General features: G+C 37.6%; 1 protein-coding gene across 1 annotated transcript in view; it reads left to right on the forward strand.

The window, feature by feature from the left end:
- The window catches only part of LOC131036637 (uncharacterized), a 44,642-nt gene extending 38,727 nt beyond the window's left edge, over positions 1–5,915 (forward strand). Inside the window, exons 4-5 of the mRNA XM_057968564.2 lie at positions 4,240–4,432; positions 4,590–5,915. Of these exons, the coding sequence (XP_057824547.1) occupies positions 4,240–4,432; positions 4,590–5,632 (1,236 nt within the window). The 3' untranslated portion in view covers positions 5,633–5,915. The remainder of the gene's footprint in view (positions 1–4,239; positions 4,433–4,589) is intronic.
- Positions 5,916–11,309: the final 5,394 nt, after the last annotated feature.

An 11,309-nucleotide genomic window follows, 5' to 3' on the forward strand; every position in this document is an offset into this window, starting at 1 on the left:
TGAACCGTGGGCTTCAAAACAGCACTTGCAAGTTCCACTGTGTAACCAAATATGCAAGCATATCCTATGTTATACTAATAGACAATAACAATTAAACAAACTATCTTAGGTGGTGAATGAATGATGGAATATTCCAACAAAATGGACTTTTGACAGCTAACTGGATCTGAGGGACAGATCTACAGTTAGTTATTATTTCAATCTAGAAGTCTTTTGACACATGCGTACAGCTCTTAATCAATTCTGTTTGACGTAGTCTAACAGTTTTGCATCTGAAGTGATCAAATTGTCGAGCAAACACTTTAATGACTGTCACAAAACTGATGTGAAGAATGTTGCTGTCCAATGTTTATTTCAATAATGAAGACTGCTCAAATTTATTGATATGACTGCTGTTATAAATTTAGTTGTAAAATAGTGATGTAAAAAAGCAAAATTTTTTATTTTAAATTTAAGTGCTTTTTATGTGGGGGTGGCCAACTGTCTCTAGGACAGTCAGGGAGCATTGTTGATGTCTCCAATTGTCTTGGGGATGCCTAACTATCCTTGCATGTTTTGGACGACTAGTTGATTAGAGATAGCAGGGGGCTGCTTTTTAAAATAAAAAACTGTTAATAACTGTCAAAATCTGCATTTGAAAGGAAAAAAAGGCATCTCAACCCTGAAACATGATTGACAACCTAAAATATTCTCTTTTGTGATAATACATGTGTTTCTAGTAAATTTGTATTCATAGTAAATGTTGGCTATTTAACGATGATATGCCAAAACTTGAAGGGTTTGGAGAACTCTTTGAGCTTGGTTATAAATGATAAATTTATGAAATATAGCACGTGCTGCTCCTAGAACCCTTTTCAAGGAGCGCTACCCTTTGACCCTGCTAGTTTTTTTTTGTTCTTTGACTTAATGAAATATTTTTTTTAATCAGTAATTAAGAGTATATTTTATTAATATGATTAATAAAAGAGAGAAAAATCAGGGAATATCCCCTGTATCAAATCTCTGAACACAGCCCACCACTTCAACTACCTATACTCCTCAAGCCAAAAGGTGCCTTATTGCGCAAACTACATTCTAGTCATAAATTTAAACACCTGCCTGCTCCTAGTAACCTATAAACACCACCAAAATGTGGTGAAACTGCCACCATTACCCTATACAAAATCCATTCAGAAAATTAGGCCCTAAATCTCTAAGTCCACAGGATGAACATAAACAAATACAAATTCACATTTTTTTCTTCTTTTTACTCGAACCATTAACCTTGAATTCTTCAGGAGCAAATTTCATTTTCTTTTCAGCATCCTTCTTCTTCGCCTCCCTAGCTATTCGTTGCTCCACTTCCTTTTCACGGACAAAGTCCTTCAAAGCCTTCCAGCCCACACGTGCCTCTTCCGTCCGAGCAGCCCAGTCTACTCCATCGTTCCAAAGGATGAACGGTCTAAATTTCACCTCGTCTCCATGTTGCATCAAGATTTCCCCACATTGCCGTTGCAATTCTCTACCCACTTCCGCTCTTGCAAGAATAGAAGTCATCCCACAAGTGTAGTGGTTGGGGACACCAGCTCGTACCACCCACATCACTTCCTCCTTTGTGTTGAGCACCAAACCCCACACAACCACCATGGAGATGTGTCCACGTTTGTTCTATAACGAAATTCCGACCTTATGTAATCTTCACCGAGCAACATATCCAATATTTGCAGAAAAATGGGGTCGTCAAACTTAAACAAACCCCCAAGTCTTTTCTTTGATATTTTGCCAAAAAAGGCAAGTTGTTGTTTCGTTGAGTGGAGCGAAAAATTAACCTCCATACTAGTGCTATGAATATTTCAAAAACATTGCCTTCTATCGTTGTCCCTTTCGCTTGCTCTGCACATCAACCTAGGGAATAAAGCCCGCCGCCCACACTTGCTATTAAATAACAACACAGACACCTCCTGTCACTTTTGCAATAAAGAAACATTAAAGCGCTCTCCTTCGATGGTGTACAAATCACACGGCTTCCAACTCAACACCTCTAAAATCCTCCCATACTCCTTCACTGCCCACCTCTTGCAGTGATGTAGCTGTTTTAGAAAGAACATCGGCTATATCAGTACCTTCCCTTAGCACATGTGAAATTCAAAATGATTGGAAGGTTTCTAATTCAAATTTTATCAATAGAATATACTTGTTGATTTTCCAGTAAGCAACCTCGCCTTTCATAATAGCATTTGCTATTATTTGTGAATTGCCTTCCAAATATAGACAAGGAATCGACAAACGTTGCACCATCCTCACACCCCACAATGCTGCCTGCCCCTCCACTTCATACTTCGTGCCATCTAATAGTCTCCTTGCCCCTATAGCCAAGATATCACCTTGCCAATCCCGAGTGACAAAACCAGCTCTAGAAGGTCCCGGATTGCCCTTGACGCCCCATCAAAGTTCACTTTAACCCAACCTTCCTCTAGTTTCTGCCATTTAATTCCCACCCTTTAATCACCTCTCACTGTCTTCTTTTTTGAATCAGCTCGGGGATTTAAAGGAGAGAGAGAGAGAGAGAGGTCTTAAGGGGAGAGAGAGGGGTCCTAAAAAGAAATAAGAGAGAGCAAGAGGATCTAAAAGCCCATGAACAGGCCTTTTTCAAATAGTTGAATTACATATATACTTTTGGTTTCTCGAGTCTATCCCTATCCTAAGTAATGCTCCTATGGCTGTAGTAGCATTTTCAAACTTGTCGAAGATACAAGTGCAAGCCTGCACATAGAGCTTGTGATGATGGGCAGAGTGATATAAGCTCCTCTCTACCATAGTTTGTGCCTTTGTCATGTTAATTTTATTCTTAATGCCATAGATTTCATAAGCCATGAGTTTTCTACACCTAAAATTCTTAAAACATTTACACATTTCAAAATGTTGTATCCTTGAACTCAAATTGGCTTTTGTACTCATTTGATCGTTGTATACTTGTGTATGTCATCAAAGTAGCCTCTAATTGATAAGCTAACTATGTTTTTAACTGCATAGTAAAAACTTTAAATCATTAAAAGAATTCTATATTTCATGTTTTTGTATATATACAGCCAATCCCGTATGGAGGGAATAAAATTTGCTATACCAGCGTACTCAAACAAAACTTGTATCTGTTCTTGTACCAGTGTTGGCATCTTAAGCCTCAGCTATCTAAATAGTATGAGACATTTGCTAAATTCAAGTTCCAATCAGTCCATTTTATATTTTTGAAGCACCAAGTCGTATGCCAACAAAAATTGTGCAGTCAGTGATGCACATGCTTAAGATCTACATGACTTTGTAGGCCAAGCAAAGATTACAGACGATTCAATCAGGCATGGACAATGGCTTTATGTTTGATAGAAAGTTTTTCAAACATGGCATTTTCTGAATAAACAATAATTCAAAACACTGTTGTGAGATTTCCTTTTTTTGATCAGTTGTGAGTTATTCTTGCTGTAAGAGGATTATGAGCGAAACATTAAACAACTTTCTTTTCGTATGCTTAGTATTATGATTTAGAATTCTACAAGACCCTTTAGCTTTAAATTGATTTATTTTCAGCCAATGGATGATAATCTTGGATGTGGATATGAGCACTTGCACAGAACATTTTTTTGGAAATTAATGACATTTTCAAGGTCATGCTCATGTTTCTTTTGTATAGTCTGAGTTGAATATTCTGTCTCATGGAGTATTTTGGGTTTATATAACTGTGTATGGTTTACTGCCTAAATTATGTCTTGACAAAATTTTTTTTGCAAATCAAACTGTGGTCGCCATAAATTGTTATTAGTTCCTTTTATTTTGTATTTTTTCTCTTTTTGCTTATAAAATATTAAATACATTATATCAAGGCTATCTTCAGGCTTTACCTAGTGGGCTGCTTGGAATGATGGCCAAAAAATCATGATATTAGATATTTGAATATGATTTTTAGAGTTCACAACAAAGAAAAATACATTGGTTTCATTTCAATAAGCGTTTTGGACACAAATGCCTACATTGCAAAAGGATGTTACTTTTAAAATGTTATGAGGCCAGACAATTTTTTATTTTGTTTTTAACTTTTAACCACATTAGAAGTGTCGAAATACACATCTTACAATACCTTAATATTTTTCATGTTCTAGTCAACTATTTCAAAAAAAATACCCTAAGTTCTTTCATGTTCTGGTCACTTACTCTTTTTAAGAGTTGATAACTTTTTTCATGGAAAATTGTAAATTTCATTTCTGGCAGCAAAATGGACTTGATGATACACTCCAAGAACTTCTTAGTTGGGTTGAGCAACTTTTTATTGAGCTTGATAGTTACGGATCATATAAAGATTCAACATCAACAGTTCAGGGCAAAAGGAAATGTGTCAAGGTTCAGCACCATAAGTCAAGCAAAACAGAATCCTTGGCAGAAATTTCAAATACTAAAGATGCAGGTTCAAACTTAGTTAAAGCTCCTTTCTGTTCTTCTTTTTGGATTTTTCATCCTTGATATCTCATGTGGTGAGAGGGTTTAGGCACATGAAATCATAACCATCTAATTTTATTTTGGAGGCCAGTTTTATTCATCACTATTTTATCCTTTTTGCATAGGTGCTACTGGGAAAACAGATATCAGTGAAGGAAGCATGATTAATCTAGTTGCCAGGGTATCTGCAACAATTCTAAAGTCAATTGTGGACAGCAGTTACCTAAGTCTTGTGGTACAGGTCTCTGTACAGGCTAGATGCTTAAGTTTTGCATCAGCATTTTTCGAGTACATGAAACTGCAAATTGAGGAACAGTCTGGGGGTCAAAAGTGCATGGGAAATGATTGGAAATACATCTTGGTTTGTGTAAAGAGCTCTGCTACTTATGCTGCAAAAATGCTATATTTATGGCTGAAGAACTCCAATGATTTAGCTTCTGAAGCATCTCATCTTGCAAATAGTCTTTTTGATCTGATTACTTTGAGTGAGTCTGTGATTGGATCTAAGTTTGCAGGGTCTATTCTAGCTGTACTAAAACCATGGATGCCAGATCTTCTTATTGCTGTATCTGCTGCAAATGCTCTTTACAATGATGTAAATTTGGAGAGTGAAAGGTCAAAACAGGGATTTGATGAGTTGGTTGAAGAAGGCAAACAATTGTGTTGTGCTTGGACTGTAACACTTGCAAATTTGGGACTTTGCCCTGCCAATGTCATAAACTCTCAAGAATGCCATCAATCAGAAGCTGATGCTACAGGAGGGACTTCTAATGAGGATGAAGAAGCCAGAACTAAAGACAAACTCAATTGCGTTGCTCTTGACTTCATGAAAACAGTGATTGATTTGCTCCAAAAGGGAGATGTTAGGGTTTTGCGTGCAATTATGAAAATTTTCTTGTCACAGGCAGCATTTGCTTTGAAAAGTAAGGTTTACAGCAGGGTTCTGAGTTTGCTTCACTTCTCATGTGGAAAACTATTAGGGTTTCAGATGGCCCAAGAATGTGACCTTGATATTGTTCTAAATGAGAGCTCACTATACACTTTAAAAGAGATAAATATTCACATAGAAGAGGCACAAGTGTCTTTGCAGGGGGACCAAGATGCTGGACAAACACTTAAAGTTGCTAAAGAACTAGTTGAAAATATCATTTCACGTTATAGGGCCTGAATAACTGAATACCTTTTTCAGTTGAGCATGCAGGTAGCCTTTAACAGAGGACTACAGCATGTCAAAGAAGGCTATAATGAAAATTGGGGAAATACCTTAGGAATTGATCAAGGAAGGCATTGTTCTAAATTATGCTGACGTCCTAGTGTTCCGATGTTTATATTGATATCAAACTATTTGCTTATTAGTTCATGCTTGCAGTCAGATTACTTTTGCATCCATTATATGTTATTAATTTGATACTGTGACCAATCAAAATAAAAGATTAAGCCATTTCTATTCATATGTCCAATGCTTTGGTCTGCAGATTTATTTATTTATTTATTTTTAATTGTAAATATTCAATGTAAAAGTCTTCCGATCGGCTATTCTACCTTTTAACCAAATCAACAGTCTTATTGTTTGTTCAGTTTTGTGTCAATATGTGGTTTCTCAAGTATGAAGTTTTCAGTAAATAGCGATCTCAATATTTTTTACTGTTCAAAATAAATGTCTGTCAAAGAATGAACATTTTTGTCTGGGTGAGCTGGCTAGATAATTAAAGCCAATAATGTGTGCCCTCTCAGTTTGATTACCCTGCTTAACTAACCACATGAATAATGGATGTGCTGGGTTCAGTTTGGTTGTTATTTTTTTTGTTTAAATCTTTAGAATAGTTTTCATACTTTGACTCAGCAGACCAATTTTTTTGACTGCAAAGCTAGGCAAAAAACCCAGTAATTTAAAAAATACTTAAATTTCTTAAAATAATATAATTTTAATGCAAAAATATAGGTAGAAAATGTATCAAATGTGTTTGATAGGGATTTGTGGGTAACAGCATTGGTGGAGTTGAGGAGGAATGCTCCTTATGGGGATTTGGAGCTAGCATCCCCATTGGGGTTGGGGGGCAACGTCCCTTGCAGGAGAATTTGGGTAGTGCTCCCAATCGGGTTGAGGGGTAGTGCCCTTTTAAGAAATTAAGGTCTTTGAGACCACATAGACATTCATAGTGCATGCCATTTTCGTGATTTCTGTATAGAAAAGTTGGGGGTTACTTGAGTGTGAAAATTGTATTTTCTAGCGTTTTTCTCATGTCATTCTTGTGCATCACCAGTTTGTCTCACAAACTCAACAAGTACTCGCTATTAACTTGCCAGCCGACTTGCAAAAACTCACCATCTTGGTTTTTAGCCTCCTAGGATTGGTGAGTCTTGAGTGACAATGTGCTCTTGCTCAGGTTGGGAATTGTGATTGCTTGACTGTGGATTAGCATCTCTGGTAGATTCTTTTGGAGGAATCTCAATGATTAGTAGTGATGTAATGTCCCTTTATGGTCAAACTTAGGAAATTGGGATAATTATCTATCAAGGATCAATGCAAGAAACTTCTTTCCTAAAGTCTTACTTAACATTAAGAATGATGATCTATGATACCACCTATGAATGTTTATATTATATATTTGATGACAATCTCACTTCTATTTCTAATATGACAATTGGATATATGGAAGTTGATTAAGTCTATATACATAGATATTACTAATATTATCTTGATAATATGTATAATCTGCAAATGATAATATATGGATTGGATATTAGATCAATGTTGTATCTAATATGACTTTAGGAATATCGCTTCAGAACAATATGACGGTCTGCTGAGATTACTTACAGTGGTGTGTTGCTGTCCCTGATTTGAAACTATCTGCTTGCAACAATAATTAATGGTGCTGTTTCTGATAAGACTGTAGAAACCTGCAACAATGATGGTGCTCTCTCTGATTTATATATTGTTCTATATGCAACTGATTATTGACACCAATTATTTATATATTGTTCTATATGCAACTGATTATTGACACTGATTATTTATATATTGTTCTATATGCAACCGATTATTGTTTCCCTCCCTTAGTGCATGAGTTATTTGTTTGGCCATGAGTTATCCTGTGAGGTCTAGAGTTTTGATTTGCTAGAAGTTCATGCAGTAATTTTTTGCAGATTCATTTGTGTCGATTTAGTAGAGAAGCCAACTATTACTTCTTTATTTTTTCTCTTCTAAGGCACGATCAATAGGCTCCATCCGAAGATCTGATAGATTATTGCATCATTTTTTTAAGCCACATAGAGGGGGTAAACTAGTTACGGGCAGTTTCCTTGACCACCTCAATTCTTTTCCCATACAGGCCCATGGATCAGGCTCTTTTTGGCATGAGGGTGCATTGCCAAACTTTGTCTTGGGGTAAATTGCCACACTAAGACCCAACTTTTGGCTTGATTGGCAGTGAAGGTATTTTGTATGAGACGGGTTGCTTCTGTGTTGTCTCATCCTCATCTCCATGAGCTCATCCCCATTCATTGTCGGCTCTTGATCTTCCTTAGAGTAGATTACCAGCTACTATGCATGAGTGATTTATTTTTTATTTGAGTTTATGCATCTTTAGGGTTTCCCATACACATAGAGGTGTCTATAAGCGGTCCTGCACTTATTCACTCTTCCTTTACGTACAGCGAGAAGTGATAGGGCATTAGTGATTTATTCCACATTAGTTGTGTTACCCCATTATTTGTTTTGAACAAAATAATGTGTCTTTAATTTTGTTTCCCTCATTTGGTTTGATCCGTCTTTAGTCATGCACCTTTTGTTCCTTTATGTTTCACCTTTTTTGCCCCATTGAATCTTTCGGTTGAACCTGCGTATTGGTTCAAGGTTCAAGGTTCAATCGGTCCCCTTGCACGGGTCGTGGCTTTGTAATGTTGTTAAGCGAGTGAGTGTGAATGTGTTAGGTCGGTCTTGAACTTGAACTTTGAACCATTTCTAAATCGGTTCAAGGTTCAAGGTTCGAAGTCTTCCTTTACGTTTGTTTAGGGTCTTCGCTCATTCCAGGTGTTGTGTTGAGCCGCAAGTTGAGAGTTCTTTTGTTTTTCTCCGAATTGAACTTGAACCATTGAACTCCTTGCGAGTTGGTTCAAAGTTCAAAGGTTCATTCCAAGTTTGGCCCCGACGACATTAATAACACTAAAGGTGGCACGACAAAAGGAATATTCTCGACATCTTATAATTTAAAATTCTAAATTTGGAAAGAAATCATGAAAATGTAAACCGTTTGTGCGGAGTTGATGTGTAATTAAGAAAGTTGTTAGGTTCCCATCAAATCATTGGTTATCTCACACGTTCGAATGGATCATTATGAGGTGTGTGTAGAGGTTACTCAGTTTTTCCGCTTCTTAACATGTGAATTCTCAAAATTGTGAAAGTAGTAGCTGTTATTGTTGGAGGAGCGAAAGACGCCGAAGGTAATTTCAACTCCATACTTCCAAGGGTTTCACAAATTTCATGGTGGTAACAAGTGAGTTTTGATAATTTCCCTCCGCTGTGTTACTAGCTTAGAAAGTTAGTCAGTGTAGGAAATTTTTTTTGTTTTGGAATAGAATTCTGTCCTGTTTAGGAACTGTTTGATAAATGTAAAAGCGGCCATTATGAGGCCGACTCTTCCAAAACTTGGTCGTACATCATGCCTAGTTAGTATACTTCCAGAGCTGAGTGACACCTCTTTGGCCCAAGTTGACTTAAGAGATTTCTTAGAAAGAGCTAAAAACCTTGGGGCGGATTCGATGATGGAGAGAATAGTTAGAAGTGGCTTGATTGAAAGCGTTGCTTTCCCAATTTCCGCTCCTTGTCCAGATCTAGTAATAGCATGTATGAACAGATATGATGCTGATAGCAAGTGCATTAGGACCAGCAGTGGCAAACTGTTAGTGGAAATTAACAGAGAGATGGTGATGGCTGCAATGGGAATCCCTCATAAGGAGCCGTATGAAGACTGGTCAGTTGGAACCTCATATGCGTTTTTCTCTGAGAAGAAAAGCACATATAGAAGCGTCATTGCAAGGAGTTGGCTTTTGAAGGTTCAGAAAGGGGGGTCCTGGTTACCCACGCCTCTTACTAGAGAGCATTTCATCACAGAGGTGCGAGACATTGTAATATTCTTAAACAAACTCAAAGGGAACTCACACTCTTTCTATTGGGAGGATTGGCTGTACTTCTATATTCAGGTGTTGTTAGTTGGTGATAAATACCTTGATTGGGCGCAGGTTATTGCCGAAAGACTCCACGAGGGTTTGAGCAACTTTGTTGGAATGTCTAGTTATTACATGTCCTCATATTTATTTTATATATTGGCTTGTACCAAAGAATGGCCGGGGTTGCATAATGAGCCTTGGGTGGACGTCATGAAGGTTTATGTTTAGATTAGAGTGGGGGGCTTCGAAGGTGAACCATTCAAATTGCCTAGGTATGCCTTTGACAATTATGTGTTTATTGAGGTTTGCAGGCAGTTAGCCCACATTGACAAAAGGTTAGGGATAAAGGGTAAATTTGGGGTTGTCTTCCCGATTGAACTTGGTTACTACAGTTGTAAATCTGTATTTGATGCGTTGAACCTAGAATTAGAGTTCAAGAAAATGAATTTGCAGCCCTACATTGCTAGACGAAAATTCAATAGCAAGGGATATGTTGTAGAGCATCTAAATGTTGATGACCATTTTTCCCATGAACCTTAATTAGAAGATTACTTGGAAAATTGCTGTGATGAGTTTCAAGTAAGGAGGAGATTGTGGTCATGATTTACTTTGCAACAGGTTGTCCATTAATGTGTCTGGAGTACAAGAAGAGGAAGGGGAAGATGTTTTGGATCTCGAATTTAATGAAAGGGTTCAAGGGCAGCCTATTCTTGAAATTGATTGGGATATAAGAGAAGAGGAAAATATTCAAGCCAAATCCTTCAATGTCATAAGAAGGACGAAGAAGTGGTTAAGAGATCGAAAATTTAGAAAGGAGTCGATTGTCACTCCTCATGAATTAACAGTTGGTCCACTTGCTACAACATAGATTCCCAATTCCTCCTCTAACAAAATTGTTGATGTTGCAGGTGACACAAGGCCTATTATTGGAGAAGTTCAGACTAAAAGATCAAAGAGGTCCCCACTGAGTTCTTCAGCAGTTCGAGTTACTCGCTCAAGGAGCAAAAAGAAGAACAGAGAACCAGTGGCAAATCAAATTGTTGTGGACTTGGATCTATGCGAAGAAACCTAAGTGATCATGGATCAACAAGTGTTAAACAACCCTTCAGTGCAAGATACATATGTAGGCAAAGAACCTAAAGAAGAGCCAAATCCGATGAGCACTATGACTGTTGTCAATCCACCCGATGCTCAGACACCTTTGTCGCCTAAAGAAACTTCCAACACTTCTCGATGACTTGGAGCTTCGATTGGAAAGAAATGTAGCATTGTCCCTATTGCAATTCCCATGGAGGATATGGTAAGCAAGTGCCTTGGGAAAATATCTAAACCTAAGAAGCTCAAAACGCAGGCAATGATGGAAATTGATGATGAAACAGGTCGTTGGGTAGCGGAAGTAGCTAAGCCCATCTCAGATAGAGATCCAGAAAAAGCCATTGAGAATGATTTTACTGTGGAGAAGATCGACCTGGGAGTTGCTTCAAGGGCTGTAGATGCCAAACATTTAGAATCCTCTACAAAGAGAATGATATCCAAGACTTGGAAAGATGAGAAGGACAAACGAGTGTTGAAACAAGTTATTACTTAGATGGCAGAGTATGTTAACGCCATACATCATCCGAGTCCTCAGCCCCTGACACATATGACATTGTCCTTTGACCCCAAATCACCAG

Source organism: Cryptomeria japonica, chromosome 1 (assembly GCF_030272615.1).
Source record: "Cryptomeria japonica chromosome 1, Sugi_1.0, whole genome shotgun sequence".
Taxonomy (NCBI): domain Eukaryota; kingdom Viridiplantae; phylum Streptophyta; class Pinopsida; order Cupressales; family Cupressaceae; genus Cryptomeria; species Cryptomeria japonica.